Genomic DNA, 21,030 nt, shown 5'->3' on the forward strand with positions numbered 1-21,030 from the left:
AGGAGTTTCATTGCATGATACTTCTTTTCCTCAAACAGGGAAAGAAAATAGTATGTTGTCTTATGGTAGTGCAAAGAGTCTACATGTAAATTTTGTTCAATATGTAAATGAAATTGTTCTTTAATATAAGTAAGATACACATAATTTTAAATCACCAAATCCAAAGAAACTCATAAAAGTAAAGCACATCACCTAAATCAAGGATGCACTATGTTTATGAGTTTACTTAATTTGGTATTAGACACGAAAATAGTTGGAAACTCCTGTCTGTTGCAGAGCAAACTAAGCCCTGCTTTGCTTTACCCGCAGGTGCATTGTGGTTCTACATAACAAGGTGGATTTATCTGCGGTTGAAACGTAGCTGGGTACAACCAGCGTCGAACATTAAATAAAAAATCTATGCACAAAAAAGGGATTATGGAAATTAAGAAAAAGAGGTATTAAAAACAAGAAAGGATAACTTGTTAATATACATGTGTGTGTGTGTGTTTATAAGAGGGGAAGAATGTGTGTTGGGAAGTTAAGATTGCTTCCTGGTGTCATTTGCACTAATTCATTACCGCCACCGAATTACTCTGAAATTAATATGGGAGTTTGCTGCGGCGACAAGCATCCTCCTGGTGTGTTGCTTGGCTCTTTTCCAAGTTGGAGCCGTTACAAAAATTTTCAGCTGTAAAATTCTGCCAAAGTAGAGCTTTGTTGTAGTAGGCTAATAGCAGTAGTATCAGTAGTAGTGGTAGTAGTAGTAGTAGTAATAGCAATACTGCAGCGCCGAAAGCAGAACGTCAAGTTCACTTTTACCCTACCTACAAACTGGCACAAGACATAAATAAGAAGTTATTAATAGTGATATCTGCAGTGTGTGCTTTGAGGAATATCGTTTGAAACAAAATATATATTCAAGACTATTATAAAGTAGTGTATTTAATGAGTTTGTTTGTTTAAATTTTATCATTCCTTTCCAACGCCGAGGCTATACGAAACGTTAACTTATAGTTTAAGATGGATCTCAGACACAATAATGGATTCAAAAATTGATGCTCTCCCACTGAAAATCAAATGCGTGTGTTTACTAAACTTTATGCTTCGGCACAATTCTGTCCAAAGTAATTTTATTACGTTAGAAACTCATCATGAAGAAGACTTCTAAATAAATCATTGTAATAATTAAGAATTAAAAAATACGCTGAGTATATCGTTAGGTTATTTTTTTTAAATGTATTGGTATTGTAAGTTTATATTTTTAAAATGTATTTATTTAACACGTAAAGAAGAAGGTGGAATTCTAATCAACACAATTAAACTAAAGGAAGGTTATAATATACATGAGCTAGAACGAAATAATATCAACAGAGATTTCTGTAATTATCTATATACTTATATTATTTTTTCACATGGCATAAGTTTTTAGAAATTGATGTTGATGTATTGCCTTGTATTTAACACATAGCATACCTGAGTTAAATATGAACGATTATAGAAATTTGAACAGATAAGGTTTAAGTGGGCTATATCTAATATGTCATTTGCTAATATCATGATGCTACATCACTACCTAGGTAGAATACAACAGCAAAGGAGAATAGAGGTCAATGAATAAAGAACTAAAGAAGATATGTAATAATTGTGTTAATACATGTAAGTAATGTTACATCCGAGACAATGACTTGACACGAATACCACGATGATGCTATTATAATTAATGTAATGTGCGAAATTTAATGAAATAGATATTAGTAAATATAATTATACTTTATATAAATGGTGTCGAAATGTAAATATAATTATTTTATATACAATATAAATAACCTACATTGCTTTTTGTAAAGTGCTAGTTTTGTCTCTTGCGCGAACACTGAAGTTTGAAAGAGCATTTTCAATGTTAGTAATAATTATTACTAGTTTCTTCCTTTCTTGAATGATGTTTTCATATATATAATATATATGAATGATGGCTTAAATGATGTCATATACGTAATAATTTATGATAAATATAAAATAGAACTACTTCAAAGCTTTCATTTATTGTTTTAGTTCAAAATGTTGTTTAAATTCAAACGACACAGTATAGAAACCCCTTGAAAATAGCGCGGGCAAACTTGACCTCCTTCCTGACAATATACGTAGCAGATACGGGCTTTGTGTTTTCTTTGATTACTCTCAACTTCAAACGCGCTTACTAGTAGCATCAATAATAAATAATTATCTAAGTAACAACTATTTAGGCCTATATTATGCGTAACTTAAAATCAAGTCTTGCCTACTTTGATAATTAACACGTTCGCTGCTGAGGACGCCCATCGGCGTCCAGTACTGAATTTGGCTGAATTTGGCGTATGCGCAGGACGCCGCTCGGCGCTTGTCCCTGCAGCTGATTCACTTTCCCGCCAATACCTGCACTAGCGCTGGCGGGAAAGTGAATCAGCTACAGGGACAAGCGCCGAGCGGCGTCCTGCGCATATGCCAAATTCAGTACTGGACGCCGAAGGGCGTGCTCAGCAGCGAACGTGTTAAACAATAATCTCGTCTTCATTACAACCTCATGAACTTTGCAAAGGAATTTTTGCAGCATTCGAATATATTAGTGTTTGCTAGAAACTTCAACTCTGGAGTAGCACATATTTCTTAGTTAATCGAGTAAATCGGAAGTAACTAACGATTTTACGAATTTAGTAAAAACAAATGACCGAAATGTTTTTTATTGACTGCTAAATTTGACCATATTTAAGGAACGGAGGAATACAAGGATAAGCTTGTTCAGAGATAACATGGTTACTGCAAAATTTTCACAGGACCTCATAATTGAATGTGCGACTAGAACATAATACTTAAATCAATTACAATGTTTCAATTAAACTATGGTTCGTAATCTCACATTATGTTATGCAGCATGTTCCCTAATGTATTAAGGATATAACATTTTTGCTTTACATCTAAGAGTTACTAAATAAAATACATTTCCTTTTCATTCCATTTCAATAATATAATAACGATACCCCTCTACGGGTATTAAAATATTACATTCAAAGGTTCAATATGTTCACCTTATCAACTGTTTTCACACCAGTAATTTTGTATTTTCTTATGGTTCATAAATGTGTTGGCATATTGGTATAAAAATCTAAACTACAGACATGGTCATTTTAAGAGGTCAAATAAAAAATTGTTATACACGACACTTAACATATTAATGTTGTGTAACTTACCTGGAAAACAGTCGACGAGACGTATGTTATCCACAGCAACATGCGATGGCACCTGTGATGTTGGAACAATTTCCAAAATAACGCGGAACTTGACAGAAAGTCTTCCTATGTTCGTGTTAACCCTTCTCCACCTATCATTCAAAAAAGAAAACAAAAGATAAATAATTTATTATTTAATAATCACCAGATACAACTCAGAAGTCATTTAATACTGAACATCTAACAACAACAATAAGGATGGAAAGGATTGGGAAGGTATCGACCAGGGACTATTTAATAGGTACCATCACGGCATTTGTCCAAATGCGAAGCCAAAGTTCTATCATTTGAGCTACTTCGCTCGGTATTATTTTACAGTAAAACTACTTAGAGGGAGCAAGAGTGGATACAGGATTACAAGTATCAATTTAAGATGGCGGATCTAAGGGGAGGGCTATTGGGGCTAAAGCCTGCCCCCTTGAAGCTCAGATATACACTGGATAAAATGGGCTTCAATCCTACCTCCTTTACACTGGATATAAAGCAGCAAACAATGATTTAGCCCCTCCTTTGATCATATCCTGAATCCGAGACTGGGTATATACTTCTGATTATTGTACATCTCTGGCCTAAGAAACTTACTTTAACATGGCGTAAGTAGTTAATGCGGTTGTACCGATGGAAGCTTCATTGACAAATTAAAGTTCTAATTTAATATATTAACAAGTAACAATATCATGTGTACACCACTTAAAGAAGTTTGGTTTGCATGACGTGATATTTACTTAATATTGAAACTAGAAGTGGAAGTCGATTTCTACAACTTCTGGTTTCGATAGAGATAAGATTGAACATGGAATATATTGTTGGGATCTTAATTAATTGCGAGAAACTGTTTATCGCGATCTATTACCGTTTTTATTCTGTAGTAATCAACGTTAAAATAGGAAATGGTTGGTTTCCACCATTTACGGTTTTACTATGGCCTTAATAAACGAATTTTATTACCAATCTTTACCCATCTACATTCATCAAGTAGTTCCTGAGATTCATTGTCTTCCGGATGTGTTATTACTATCGTAAATGATAACTTTAATGTGCCTATGAAGCTTCCAGCGGTACAATTGGATTAACGTATGTTGTTTACAGCGAACAATTGTGTCATTTAAAAGAATCATAGATGGGTGATATATAACGAAAAATGTTTATAGCACATGTTAAAACTTTTATTCCATACTAGTGTGTCCACTCTTGATTCCTTTTAATACCAAATATAATGAAAATAATACACTAAGTAAAATAACTAATTAAAAATAACACTTGAAACAGAAGTTTATAAAATGTTAAAATAATAATTTGATGATTTATATTGATTTATTATGGTCAATAAATATTATTTGCCTATCTACGAAACTCCTAAAAAATCTTAAGCGTGATAATATGTAGTTACAACTTAGATAAGGTTCCGTCTGTGTGAAACAATGGATCTTCCCTAAAATAGAATAATAAAGTTTATAATTTAATTCTTTCTTCAAACTTTTTGTAGAAAATAAAAACGCATTTTGGGATTTTACTACTTCATATTTCCTGGACAAACTATAAGTATTACAATATTTTAGACTGTAACAGAGAAATTTAAGCTGATTTTAAAAGCTTAATTGGAAAAGGCATTTAATCACGTATAAGGAGTATCCTGGAAGAATTTTCAATAGAATTAAAACAACTCATTCCTATTGATAATGAATACTGTTCGTTTGTTAAACTTAATTCCAATTTATCAAGGAAATAATAATAATGATTTTTCTCAGCACTTTTACTTAGAATTTACTGGAAAACTATACGTTTATAACAAGCTACCGGTATATATTATATAATTACTAATAAAATTTCAAATGATAGTGTGTCAATCTAACAATAACTGAAAAGAAAAAAAAATAAATTTCAGAAGAACGTATAAGTCCATTATCTTTTTCACATACCACAGACGTTCTTGCACGTTCAAGGAATGTTAGAACCGACAGGTCGCAATGTCCACCGAACGTCCTATTTAGTTAACGGGCGTTCCGTGGAAATTCTGTGGAAAGCCAGATATCCATTTATGTACCGGAAACAGGACTTCCTATGGGATATTTCTGAACTTTTTGCGGGAAAAGCATGAGATGATTTTTAGACATTCAAATAATATTTCGTGTTCAGCATATAATGTTAAAATTTGTAAATAATTAAATTGTTCCTAAATTCTTACTGCCTGAATATAAGAGACAGGTATAGGATCTGTAGAATGTTTCACAGGACGTTCCGGGGATATATGGTATGTGAGTTACATTGCAATGTATCAGTATCATGAATAAATGTTAAACATAATTTTCAGATGCTCTTTTCAGCAAATCGTCAACAAATTCGATATATAAAACTATATACATAAAAAAATAGAAAGAAAGAAACATATCAACTGCTCATTGAGATAATTCCTCCTCTTTAAATCTAAAGAACACTGAGAAAAATTATTGGGATGAAATTCATCCTATTGAAACATTTTAAAACTTAAACAGGTGGCTAAAACTGCTCCGACCCAAATAGGGTCAAAACGTTTAGTTAAATTGGGTCGAAATAAGTTCAAGCGAACGTGTAGTTCAATGTCCCACCCAATGACATAATTTATGTGAAATCACATAACCGGTTAATACGTTTAACCCAAATTGGTATGCAATATGATACAACAAAGTGTAAATTCCATTAACCCGGTTATGTGCTTGACCAAACGTGTAGTTAAAAGTGAACAAGCGTGGTGGAGAGAAATGACCACATTGTGGATCGGTTGGAGAAGGGAGGGAAGGCAAATTACTCAACAATGAGATAGAAATGACCACGATGGAGTTAAAACATGATGAAATAATGGGTTGAAAACTAAGTGTCTATTAACCGTTACGGGATTTAACCCAACATGTGGTTAATTTTGAACCGTTAGTTGGTTACAAAGGTGAGGCTGTGAGTATTTGCATTGATTTTTATTGTTTTGTACGCAAAACTTTATGCAGTATATTTGGCATTTATACCAAGAAACGAATAACGTTCTATGTTTTCTGTAATTGGTCACAATAATAGTCCTTTAAATTTGTGAATAGTCTGAGAAGAGTTAGCTACATGAGTAACAGTTTTGCCATCTGTTGTTATGTGCTAGGACATAAGAATAACAGATAAGAAAGACAGATGAGAGCACTGCTATTCATGTATTGTAGCTTGGATGCAATGTTTCTTCTTTTCAGCTCTATTTTCTTCGTCTGTAGCCTTCCTCTTGGGGCGGAGCTAATGTTGCTATAGTAATTGTGCTCTGTCAAGATATAACTCTGTATAATTTCGACTAAACAGACAGTAAATAACAAACATGTGTTGTAATTGTAAGTTTATTTTGTAATGTACCAACACTATAATTGGGCTTTGTCTGTTGTGTGGTTGTTCACAAATAAATAAATAATTTTTGCAGTACTAAATTGTCCACGTACGTCAGTTTCCTTTAAACTACATGTTTCACACATCATGACACTTTCCGTTAACCGGGTAAGACCCAAATGTTGGATTAAAATATTCTACAGTGACATATAGTTATTTTGTTGGCCCAGCGGTTAATGCAGTTGGGTTTAATTGATCACCCATCATTTCCAAAAAAAACTCAATTTGGTTTCAAATTCTTAACCACACCGCGTGATCACGTTTCAACCCAATCATTTTTCTTAGTGAAGTGACTTATTCTGTTCCTCTGGATTCTTGAAGTGTTAATGAACCACATCAATGACTAAATACCAGAATCAAATTTTATTTTCAATACCATGTTGAATTAAGAGCAGAACACACATTCGTATGTGTCGATATGCACTTTAAACTTAGGATCGATCGTTTTATTATTAAAATGGGTAGTATCCTTCTTTTCCTACATGAATTTCTTTAATTTAGAATGATTTAACTATGTCTTTGTATCTTCTAAACTTAGTTTAGCTTATTTCTCGACGACATACAATTATGAAATTTTGTACAGCGACATATAAGTCAGGTGATAATACTACGTTCCCATTATGACTTTCATATACTTCTATATATTTTTATACGAGTATTTCTAACTAAGAGAAATTTTTATGGAGCATAATGAAAAATCAAACTTGAATAATAAATTAATAAAGTAGAATAAAATGATAATAGAAAATTAGTTTAGTTATGACCCAAAAAGTAGAATATATTAAATATTTTTAAAAATGTGGCGCTTTTTTTTTAAAAAAAAATAGCAAACAAAGTAGAATAAGTCCTATTAAAAAGTAAAAACATCCGTTTTTAAGAAAATAACTTTAAGAAATCGTCTTTATGCACGAGCAAAGAAAAGCATAAATAATCAATTCATAAATTCTTAAATTCTCATTTAAATCAAGTAACTGTATATGAGACCATTCTTCATGCTTTTTTTTATTAGTCATGCACAAATATAGCTAACTCTATGGCCTATGGAACAAAAAGGTTCAATGCCGCGTCTACAAAAGTTCTACATTGACTTCTGTCCTTAGCTAACTGGATCCATTTTATATTTTGTATTCTTATTTCTACGAGATCCATCCTAACATTGTCCTTCCTTTTTGCGCCTAGGTCTTCCTAATAGTAGTTTTCCGATTGGATTTTCAGTTAAAACTTTGAAAGCGTACCTACTTTCTACTATTCTGGCTACATGATCTGCCCACCTGAGCCTCCTAAACTTGATTACCCTAACAATGTTTGGTAAATAGTATAAATTGTGCAGTTCCTCCTTTCAAGTCTCCGCCAATCCCCATTCCCGTTCTTCTTGAGTCGGAATATTCGTCTCAGGATTGTATTCTCAAATAGTTTTAATCTGTTTCCTTCCCTCATCGTAAGCGACCATGCTTCGCGACATTACAGCACAGCAGGCATGATTATCATTAAAGCTTCAAATTCCTCGACAAAATTAGCGAAGACACAAAATTTTGAACTGAATAATAACATAAATTCCCTGCTCTCATTTGACATTTAATTTCTTCGTGGAAACGGTTTTGATCTATTAATATTGATCCTAATGAAATACAATGCATAAATATATTTTTAAATGTAATTTGCTTAAAACAGAATTATGTTTTACTTTTAGTATGCTTTATTTTATTTTTTGCTTATTAGTGTGATTTAATGGTGTACGTTTTGTATCTTAATTTTTATTTTTTAAACAGAGCATGTTTCTTTAATGTTTTTAAAATATTTTTCTTAAGAGAAAGGAAACGAAGTAGATATTAGCAGGGCTAACCATAATCTATAAACATATTGACGCAAAGAGAAGTATCATTGTATCATAAAGAAGTTCAACTGTACACTATTGCCAAGATACATTGCTCTTTCTATTTAAGTTGCAGTTTACTGCTGTTTGAAAAGATAGCATTTTCAGAGCACCCATGTATGTTCTTACTCAACCTAAGAATATTGAAGGTCTTAATTTGATCTTGAAGCTTTATCTACATTCAACAAATATCACAGAAAAATCAATTGTGTTTGCACGAGTGTAAAAAATAAATAAATAAATAAATAAATAAATAAATAAATAAATAGATAAAACAAAATAAAGTTTGTAATATTGGGATAGTACATTTTAATATTTCCGTAAGTCTCTCACACACTGTTTGAGAGAAATTGAGCAGTAGTATTTATAACTTTAATGATACTTTTCTTTCTTTCATACTTGCAAATTCTTTCACTAGGAATTTCCGGTATATTTGTCTTGCTAACTCACTTTCAATAAAAATTGTGGCTAGACCTACTAGTCTTTTTTGGTACATTGTAGAACGAAGATATGTTTTAATAAGTTTTAATTTACGAAAAAAAAACTTCTTTCTTCACTAGCCACGGACGCTGGTAACGTGAGCAAAATAGGAAGAGCTACGTATACGTTAGGAAATCCATTTTCAAGACCATGGTAGAAATGTAGCTTTAGGACTTCTTCAGAGGTTGATACTGAGTCTTAAGATTATGACAAATTCCTCTGAGTCCAAAAGAAGTCCTAAAGCGTCAATATCAAATTCTTTCATACCCTCTTCTTTATTTTCAACTGTTAAGGCTTTCTCCAAGTTTTCACACAACAGTTTAATCTCTGCTGCGCTTTTGTTTTTAAGATCATGAATGTTGTACAAAAATCCGAAGATAACACATATATAATTTAACTGAGAAAATCTTTCTTTGACTGCATTCATAGCCGTGTCTAAAACAGCAAAATAAAAATGGATATCGAAATTTTCCGCGGGGTCAGTTACATTTGCAGATTCATCTATTGATTCATAGTCTAACATTGTCTTCTTATTTCAAATGCGGACCTTCTCTTTCTCAAAAAATGGTTCTGTTCCAACTTCATCTGCTACTTCACGAGCATCAACCACAGTTATCTCGAATACCAAATCACTTCTAGCAATGACTTTTCTTTTAGGTGACTAACTGCTCTTCGGAGAGACAAACCCTTTTCCTGTAGTATGTTACTTGCTACACTAACTTGAAATAAACTGTTGTGCCATGTGACAAGAGAAACTACAAATTTGAAGTCCGAGAGATTTCCAAGTAACCGAAGTGCTTCTATCTTTGTTATAATGCCACTGGAGCCTGTCAAGGAGGTATCTTCAGATACTTCTGTCAAAGCATCACATATACCTAACAACTGATAACGCAGAAGCGTAAGTGCATCAATTCGATTTTACCATCGTGTATCACTCAGGATTTTTACAAAGATGGCACGTGACGGCATAAAATCTCCCATCGACGTGTTGATGCTGAAAAGAATACATAAATTTGTTGGATCACATCAGAAAAGATGGTTACTTCCAAGCAGCATGAAACTGCGTCATTGACCACGAGGTTTAGAGTATGCGAGCAACATGGAACATAGAATGAACGTAGATTAATATCCAATATCCTTTTCTGAACACCACTTTCCTTTCCTTTCCTATTACTGCCATTGTCGTAATCTTGTCCTCGAATATTCGCAACAAGTAATGACAAACCTTTTAACTTTTCAAGAATTAGGGGAGACCGGGCCTATTTGAGTGTTTTAAGGGAAAACTCAAAATTTCCCAAAAAAAAAAAAAAAAAAAAAGATGCACTTTAAAGTTTAAATAAGCCATAATCTACGTACATTACTATAATACAAAATATTAAAGATTAAAGAACATGTTAAATCATGGAAATTCAGGAAACGAATTTAAAATGGCAGAATTCGAGGCTAGTAAAAAACACGAGGCTATTTGGGTTTCTCACGGGGCTATTTGAGTATTTCACTGTATCAACATTATTTACATTAATTACATTAGTGTTCATGTATATTTTTAAATTATACTCTTTTCTATATAATTTGTAAAAAAACATAAATTTATAGTAAAAGAAAATAAGTGGAACAATTCTTTAGGAAGGGGGGGTGTTCAGGAAAAGCGTGTTCAGTGTTGTAATAATATAAGACTTTTAATCTTCTTACATGTTATTTAATACTTTAGACGTATAGATTCATCTTAAAATGAATTGACTTATTCTCTTTGAAATAAACACTTGTAAAAGCAAACCAGCAAAAAGGGAACTTCTGATAAAATAACATAAAAAGAAACTTCGGATAGTTTTACATGTTCTACATTAATTTTCAGTAAATAAAAAGAATACACAATAATAAAAACTACAGTTCAAATTTAACTTTTCAAATGAAAATGAGCTCACAATAAGATTTATGTTCGAAATAAATTTAACGAGTGGTCTTGTCAATGAAAATTAAATGTATAGTAAGATGAAAATTAAAACTTGTGCTGGAGAAAGCAATGTGCATGAAAATTATTTTTTATACAAAATTATCAATAATTTCTTGAATTTCTGAAGTACGAAACAATGAAAGTTATCAAGAAATATGTAAACTAGAGGCACTGGTGGCATACAAACTCTTTTATCCCATAAGGTCCACCACATATCTCATGGTACCACTGCTTACAATGTTGGCAGAGAATCCATTCTTCTTTGCTCACTGATCTTTAGAGTAATATTTCATCTTACAGAATCCGCATGGTACATTGTTCTCGGATTCATTCTAATCATTATCATCATCATGTGTAGCATAGTTAACACATGAAGGCACAGACCTATTTATTTTTGTCTTCCTGATACTTTTCATCTTCGAGCAGGCTTTACCAGATCCCTCCATTATTACTTCCGTTTCGTGCAAAGCTGTTGGGATTTTCGGGAGAAATAAGTAGACCTGAACTTTGTTTCTTCTTCGTGGAAATACGTTTGACATTTTATGTAAGAGTGAGAAGAATTTGCAACACTGTACAGCATATGACGGAGTTGCTGTTCCATCATATGCTGTATATCCCATGTACTCTTAAATACCTTTCACTGACTGGATTTTTAATTCGATTATTAATTGAACTTCTGGGCTCTGATAGGCTGATGTCATGAAAATGCACTGCTTTATCCAGTGGTTGTAATATTGTATACATGAGTGGTGTGAGGTGGTAAGCACAAAAGTTCAATGCCATGTTGCTCACAAAATTTGAGAGCTTGTAGCGAACAGTGAGAACTATGTCCGTCTAAAATTAACAAACATTTTCCCTCAGCCCTGTTTGTTTGAAAAGAACTAGAGCCAGCTAACTAACAGCTCTTTATTAACGTAACCGCTATATGATTAGGAAATTGAGAAGCTGGTGGTAGATTGTTTACAAATTCTTCATTCATACGCAGATTTTTAAAATAATAAATCGTGAGATGTATTGTCCAACTGCGTTCCAAGCGACTATCACAGTGACATTTTCGCCTCTCTCAACGTAAGTACTGTCTATTTTCTACCTTTTTACAATGACTTTGCTTCATCCACATTGTATATACGCTGTTGTTTTTGTATTGAGACCAACGGATTTCAAGAATTGAAAATCAGACTCACTGCTTCCTTATTAACGCCCTCAGCACGAGCTCTTGAAAGTCCCTCAGGCTTTAGTAATCATAAATTCGGATGTCTTTTCATGAAACTTGAAAACCAACCTTCATCAGCTAATTTCTCAAAGTTTGTGGAATTTGGTTTATTGTTACATATCGATGCACAGCGTTATGAATCGTTTCATGGTACAGTTTAGTCCTTTTACCGTGAAAATCATAATTTGCAACACCAACTTCCTCATGTTCTTCCGTCAGTATTGTAGAGTGTCCTATGACTTTCGGGTTTCTACTTTGAACTGTTCCATTATTATCACCCAAGCTAGTCTCACCCTTTCGATCTGCGCTTTCCTTCGCAAAGTTTCAAAAGGAAAATTGCAGAACTGTAAAGCTCCACACAAACTCAAATCACTTTTCATTACACTTTGCATGGCCTTCTCCATGTCTTCATTATTCTACTTGGTGTATTTATGTTTTGATTTGTATGTTCGTATCATCTAAAAAGGAAATGAAGTGTTTTGTTTCACATACATGTATCACATAGGAGGCTGAACTATAAATACAAAACTAAAATTCATAAATTAAAGATATTCGTGTACATTTAGAACTGACTCAAATAGCCTCCATTGGTTCAAATAGCCCCAATTTATTCGACTCAAATAACCCCGTTTTGCACATGTTCACTTAGAAATGTACTATTTTCACACGAGACAGAGGAGAACACCAAAAATGGCTGTTATTACGTGCGGACGTTCTGTTTTACGCGTACGGTAATAATTTTACAAATATACGCATTTATACAGGTTCAGCACCTTATATTATGCTGACATTATTTTATATCAGACCAAAATATGAAGTATTGCAACCCACTTTGTTCAGAATAGTCTCATATTTACATCAACTGATAAGAAAGCAAAAGATCAACGACACATACAACCATTCCTTTACCAACGAACTCACAAATGAATGCAAATTCAGCGTACTGATGAGCATATTAAGTGCGCAGTGACATTTTTTTCTTAAGTTTGACCCAATAAACCCCTTGACTCAAATAGCCCCAGTCTCCCCTACTTCAGTCATAGACGCTCCAGTACTTTCTTGCAGGGACATAAATTCCAAAGGGTGCTCCTTCACCAGAACTTGATTAAATTCAGATTCGTTTTTTGACGTTACCGCAGAAGAAATTATTTGCACGAATCTAATGGTTATCAGTGTTTCTTCCAGACATGTTTTCTGGGGGCACTCCCCCCAGACGAGATCAAAATAATACGTCTATAATATAATAATACATAAAATAGTACCATCAGTGCCCCCGGAACACTTTTTCTGAAAGAACGACTGATGGTCATAGTCATTTGCTCCGTGTGACCAAGGTCTGAAGAGCAATCCAATATAATGGAAAAATATTTAGCTTTTTGAACTGAGAACAGGATCTCTCTATTTATGGCACCAGCTAACAATTGGATCAATTCATTTTGTATATTTTTCCCCAGGTGATGAGTATGTCTTTTATCATCACTTCTGATTCTTCTTAGATGCTCATTCTCTCCGTGGATTTGCCAAACTGAATATATCGAGTGCCATTTACACAGGGAAACATAACATGTATTAACAATTGAAAAAATAAAATAAAAATAGTAAATAAAAAAGCCAAAGATGAAGACAATTCATTTTTAGTTATTTTGAATTTGTGTAATTATCCTATCAAAAGCCGAGTAGCTTAAAAAATGTCCACAGCAGTTGTTATCTGATTATATAAATTTGGTGCTCTGTGAAAGAATGACCTTTGAATAATCGACAGTCTAGGGCGGGAAAGGTGGAAGAAGTGGGTAGGCCTATTTGGCGCTACACGGGAAGGAATGTGAAGGGTGAAGTAGGGCCTCAGACTTTTAAGTTTCCATTGACTACCTTATGTAGAAACTTTAAGTCAGTGACATTTCTTCGAGCATCCGGAGTCTGGATATTCAAATAATGCAGATCTTCTTTAGTCATAGAATGAACAGTGGAAACACGGAAACGTTCTATGGCCAGATAGACGTTCCCCCGCTCCATACAGATGAGCAGCAATCAATCTTGGGTTATCCTATTTTTCATAACTTCCTCTTCCTAAATGTGTAAGGCGCTGGCGCACGTACGTTTTAGCTAATGTTGATAAAACGCATGTTAAAAAAAAGCCTCTCATTCCGCCCCTAAATGTTTCCGCCCTAGGCAGCCGCCTAGGTTGTCTATATGACGAGCCGGCCCTGGTTCCTAACTATAATTGGGATAAGATCTAGACAAATATTAATATGTAGTAATATACTAAATGTTAATAAGAGCTCTACATGGTATCAAATTGTACATTACATAATACCAGCTCATATGAAGTTATAGAAAATTAAGTTAATGTCTATAGGGACCAGTTCGCATTGTAATAGAGACATCAGCTATTCAGTTGTGATTTGGTGACACACATTTAGCTGACCTTAGCAAATTTCATGCGTATTCTCTGCTGTTGAGGGATCAAGCATATTTCATTGTTAATGTTTTTGTTTCTATTTTTTTACATTATTCTCACACATAAAATAGTGTTAACTGGTTGTGTGGTGTAACTGTGGAATAATTGGTTCAAAGTCATAAACCAACCCTTGCAGACTATTACTTTTATCTATTGTAAGAGTGAAGCGATGTAAGACCACAGAAATTATCAAGCAGAAAAGGTTTGTGAACTACCTATCTGTTGTAGATGATATATTAAAAATGATGTATTCATAATTTTTTGCACACCAGTTTCATAGGGGTTGTCATGTTACCTGATTAATACATGCTAATGTTTGTTGTATGACTTGAATTTCTTCACTCATCATATATGATGTATATACTTGTACAATATTTTCCCACCCTGTAGTATATTCATTGACAATAGAAAAATTAAATGTGTTAGCGTGTTCACCTCTCGTGCGTGGGGTCCTTGGTTGTTCGGCTTCAACATTAATCCTTAGGAAGTAAAAATGGCATTAGTTGGCGTGAAATGGCTATTTGACATGGCTTCAGTGACTCAAAGTTAACGCTCGCATTAGCTAGGTATATTTTATAACGCTGACTACCAAGGTGTGGTAATTTTGTATCCACCTGTTAAGGTTAAATATATAGTGCAAAAGAAACAAATTATTAACTCTCATAAAAATATACAATGACTAAAGTAAACAATACACGGGATGAAACTAACCGCCAAATTCAGAAAAGGCGGGATACACTACTTATTATACTGCCATTCAGGAATGTTACGTACAAATGTCAGTCACATCTTCTACCAGTGTGTGTGTGTGTGGGGGGGGGTACTTTGTGTCCACCAACTTAAAATAGCAAATTTATGAGGCACACCAACGTTCAATTTACACCCTTAAAGGCTGTGTTGAGGTATACGCTTTAGCTAAACATGTTGAGCAATACAAGAGTTTTTTTTTCTTTACAGTTTTAGAACAATAATTACAAAAAAGTATCCCACGTTGGCCGAGAGATTGTTAAGGTTTATAAATAAGAGTTACAGATCTATTGCTTCCAATTTCAGAATTAAATTTCAGTATTATATAGTTTCGGAATTTACTATAATTTCGCAATGTGAAACAAAGCTCACGGGTTAAATGCACAATAAATACATAAATAATCTATTCAAAAAGAATGAAAACCATTACAGATATTAGCAATCATCGATATCCTTCATAGTACCATTTTCATTTCACTTTCTTCTAATTTTTACGGAAATTATCCTTGAAAATTTACCTTCAACTATCTCAATTTATTCAGCTCAATGTGATATGTTGATTCACATATTTATGTTATATGGCTGGAATACCTGGCGTTGCACGGGAAGCATAATGTGATTAGAATAAATAATTTACCGAGCGAAGTAGCTCAAGTAGTAGAGCGTTTGCTTCGCGCTCGGGAGGTCGTGGGTTCGATCCCCGCTGCCGAACATCCTGACTGGGATTTTCCAGGGTTTCCCTCAGCCCTACCAGGCAAATGCCGAGATAGTACCTACTAAACAGGCCCAGGCCGATACCTTCAAAACATTCCTTTCCATTGTTGTTGTTGTTGTTGTTGTTGTTAGATATCCAGTATAAAATGGCATCTGAGCTGTATCTGGTGATTGTTAAATAAATAAATAAAAATAAATAAATAAATAATGAAGAATAATAACTTCAGCGTTGCGCCTGTAAATTTGATTCAATTGACATGTTCTTGTCAGAAAGTACAGACCTAACTAAAATAAACAACGAGAAACAACGTATTTGGCGTTACCCATGTTGTAAAATAAGAAACCGATTAGAATAAATAACTACAAACAAGTTTTCGATGTTACCCCTGTAAAAAGTAAAGAATTAAGTAAACTAACCACGAATAACGCCTCCCAGGTCAGCTTATCTCTCTCTCTCTCTCTCTCTCTCTCTCTCTCTATATATATATATATATATATATATATATATATATATATATATATATATATATATATATTACAAAACTTGACTTAAATATCGTTGAAACTCACACCACTCAATTTAGTGACTCCGAAAGATATGAATTCGACACTAATACCTGTCATTTTGTAGATTTTACTTTTCACTCCTTCTCAGCACTACCACACGTGGATGAGGGGCTGAACTTGGACTTAAACGGTACCGGAACTGTCACTATTCATATTAGTGACCCGGAAAACTATGGATGCGACACTAATATCGGTCATTTGTGATTATTTTGATATATCATCTCATCCCGCAACTCTTAGAGATGACTTACTCCCACAGGATTTGTTTTTTTTTAGATTGTACGTCATACTCGTATGTGTATGTCAACTTGCTTCTAGAAATGAAATTAAATACCGAGTTAAACTTTCCTAATATGAGAAAATTACCAAGGGTTAGTTAATTCTTGGGGATGAGCTTTTTCGAATGATTTTTCAATGACTAAGGTAATTTTGTTCATATTTCAAGAATAAGTGTTTTCATTAATAACCCTAATATAAGGTATACATCATTTTTTATGAAAAACCAAAACGGAGTAGTTTACTTCGTAGGAGATCTTGTAGGGCAAAACTTTCCCAAAATGCCTTATAATTTTTTTTCGTATTCCAGAAGAAATAGTTTCATTAATAAATACAGCACAGCATTCATTTGACTGCAAGATAATCTGAACTTTAGTACACAGATGGAGACTAAGAAGTGGCAGGTCTAAAAGGACGTTACTTAAGGTTAATATAGGTTAAGTATGGGCCTAGAAATCGCTATATATATATATATATATATATATATATATATATATAGTATTTTATTTCTGGCGGTACTCGACGGTACGCCGTACTGGCTCCTTTTAAAAGAAGACCGAATATTTCTTCTTCTATCTTAAAAAGGCTCTGAACCGAGCAGATTTTTTTCCTGTAAAGACTGACCTCCCACAACGAAATTAGTCCAACAAATTTGTCTCTCGTGAGATTCGACTGAACTGAAAGCCAGTACAAAAATTCTGTTGGGACTCCACTTCTGTGCTTTCTTCGCAGAAAAGCCTTTACTCAGTTTCCATTTTAATGTATCCAATTAATTGGTTTTATTCATTATTAGGAAGAAGATTAAGTGAAAACATTCCCTAGGTTTTTTCGCAAAGTTTATCCATTAATTTAGTAGAGGTTTGTAGATCATTTTGGTAGCATGATTTGTATTCTGAAGAGCATTATGTGAACAATGTACTGTATGTGTGTTATTGAAATTCAGTATTTGTGGAACTCTTGATGCCTTTTGAAAACAAAAAAGCACCTTACTTTCGCCCGTTTACAAAACGAGAAAAAAACAACAAACAAATCACTGAGAACTGTAGATTGTCATTACGTTTATTGTATTATGAAATTAAGATTAAATTTTTAAAAGCATCTTTATGTGTACGTCAAGAGTTTTTAGTTACAAGACTCCAGTGATGCGCTACTGAATATTATTATTATTATTATTATTATAGTAATAATAATAATAATAATAATAATAATAATAATAATAATAATAATAATAATAATAATAATACCCTGAAAGGTGTGTCAATTATGAACCTGAGGTCCAGCGTACCAGCACCCTTATTTTTAGAAATAAATGCTGCATATATATATATATATATATATATATATATATATATATATATATATATATATATATATATATATATATATATATATGAGTCGTCATTTATATCTCTGATACGATAAAATAACCTACTTTTTTCTAAGTTGAACAATAAATAGATTTGTATGGTTCACGCTTATATTGACGTATATGAGGGGAGAGAGACATGGGAATTTGAAAGCAATAATTGATATCAATATCACTAGAGAGCGTAATTAGTCCTAGTCTTATTAATTGAGAAGTGTGCGTGTGGAGAGTAAAAGTTACGACATATTGGTTAACTGTGTATTATCTTAATCAACAATTTCTATCTTACTCGTCTATTTGCACCTTCATCATTAATTGGATCTTTTTCTCGCTAATAACTGCATAGTGATCCTTCCAAGAACTAAAACGTGGAGAAAATATGGTAAAATTTTCTCTCTCATACAGATATCGATTGCTCCTCATTACGGTGTAACTATTCATTCACTTACAAAGCAAGACGTTCCGAAAGTTGGTGTTAAACTCGGAGACAAACACTAGCGGTTTCAGGATTCGTAAACAAGGAAAACGATAAGCAAAACAACGCCACCGTATTATACAGAATACAAATCAATTACGCAAGTTCATGTTGTATTTTAAATGTTATAATACATTTATCAAATAATGTGACTAATGTATAATGTACTGCAAAAGAAAAGTGATTTTTGAGTAGATATGTTACTCATTTTTGTTTACGTTGGACTCCAATAATTTTAAAACTTTCTGATTTTCAGTTGATCCATTGATAAGTGTGTGTAATAAAATTTGCTCTACTGTGTATCTTCTGGTAGAAAATGTACGAAACTATTTTTTATTATTAATACAAATGAAATAAATAAAATACAAATAAAAAATAGGCTATTTTCTTTCATATCTTTCCGGCGTCCATGAAAGAACAAATACCCTCGTAACTTCTTCTGGGGCCGAAAGTGGTGTCAAAAAATGGCTTTTGGAAGTCATTGATTACTTTGCCTCGAGTCCGAAGAATTGAATATATATTATTCCAAAAATTGTTCCTTTAGGAAAGGATTTCATTCAGACACTCAAAAAAGTTCAGATGTCGCAAGAAGTTCTACGATACATTCACAAATACTATTGAAGACTTGAGCGGTTCCATCTCCGAACTCCATCTATCAGAAAATGAATCCTCTGATTCTGAACATAAAACAGCACAAACACGGCACCTGTCATTTTGGTACGGAGATAATTTTTACGTCAACTGTCAGAGATGAGAATAAGTTATTTGAATTAGAACTGTCTAGTTGAAAGGTCATTTGGTACTTAGTCATCTGCGACAAATGAAGAATACAATAATGTGCTTTCATTGAAGACAAAGTCAAGATCATCTTACAGGAAGAAAGATTGTAAATGATTTCCACGATTTCCTGAGGAATTATTATCGGGAGAGAAAAGGTGAATGCATGTCTGTGTTTAAGGTCATTATCGATACCTACAAGAAACCTTCACAAAGTCACAATCCTGACTGTGCTAGTTTTGTTTACTCGGCATGTAAAATAATATCTCAAAATCTGGCTGTTTCTAAAAATGCGGTTCTGGTTGAAAACATCCCTGAACTTCGTGCTTTATTAGCTTACTAAATAATATCCATAAATAATTTCCTCAGATTAAGGGATTGATTCGCATTGAATAACGTTCTTTTTATAAAATCGATGCTCTTCAATGAAAAGTAACCTTTCATACGTATAAACTCTTAAAAATCTGTAATACACAACACACATTTTGATTTCGTTGCCTAATTGCTACCAACGTTTCTTCTAGTTTTCTCAAGTTTGTGTCCTACTTCCTTGCCATTATGCCCACAAACTGTGTAGTTAAATGAGTGCGTTAGGGCATACTGGTAAGAACCGATGTCATGAAAATACAGCCGAATCTCAGACGATGGAACATGTCCCAGTCAAGTACACCTAGAACTTAGTATATATAATGTTGGATTATAATTAAATTTAAAAAAAGTAATATATAGGACTTTCGAAATGTCACTGTTTTTTATTTTTGTAATACAAAAGTCATTAAAACACATTTTAGTTTTTTGGGGGGTTCTATCTTTTGCATTTTCCATTTATACGAGTAATTTTGTTACTACTACCATATGTCAGGAGTATTAGCAAGTACACATCTATAATAAATATATATAGATAAGGGACCGCGGTGGATCAGTGATAGAGCGTTCACCTCTGTGCATAGGGTACTTGGTTCGATCCCAGCCCGTGCCAAATGAGTTTTGTAGTGGACAAGCATCGTGTGCGTGGGTTTTCTCGTGTTTTTCCCGTTTCCTCTCACTTTCTTCATACCACTCTTTCTTCATTTCACATCGTTACCGTCTCCTTTATCCAAGCCAGAATAACCATTAGACGTAAAACTTACAGATTTTCTACAATAAATATACTCACAGTGGACGAAAAAGTCTTAATTAAAAATTCGACACCAGACCACGCATCCAAGAAGCAACACAACATTAAATCACGTAAGTCCACGCTGTTAATTTGCACAAACATAAGATCTTCAAACACAACATGAATCTGTGATAATACTATGGTTACAATGGCTAGTAATGGCTACAATGAAGACAATGAAGAAAGAAACTTAATTTCATTCTGTGGAAACTGTTGCTTGGTTACACAAGAACGCAAATCAGACAATTGTTATCAACAAGGACATTTATGTGCGATTATTTGTTCCGAGTCGCTCTACTTTCAAAATATCAATTCTGTAAATCACATGTATATTTT

General features: G+C 33.4%; 1 protein-coding gene across 1 annotated transcript in view; it reads right to left on the reverse strand.

Annotated features, from left to right (window-relative positions):
* Window positions 1–21,030, reverse strand: part of Alk (Anaplastic lymphoma kinase) — a 1,262,077-nt gene that overhangs the window by 609,299 nt on the left and 631,748 nt on the right. The window contains exon 4 of the mRNA XM_081725826.1: window positions 3,207–3,337. Coding sequence (XP_081581952.1) covers window positions 3,207–3,337 — 131 coding nt within the window. The remainder of the gene's footprint in view (window positions 1–3,206; window positions 3,338–21,030) is intronic.

This window comes from Thermobia domestica, chromosome 9, assembly GCF_964235325.1.
Source record: "Thermobia domestica chromosome 9, izTheDome1.hap1.1, whole genome shotgun sequence".
In the NCBI taxonomy this organism is placed as follows: domain Eukaryota; kingdom Metazoa; phylum Arthropoda; class Insecta; order Zygentoma; family Lepismatidae; genus Thermobia; species Thermobia domestica.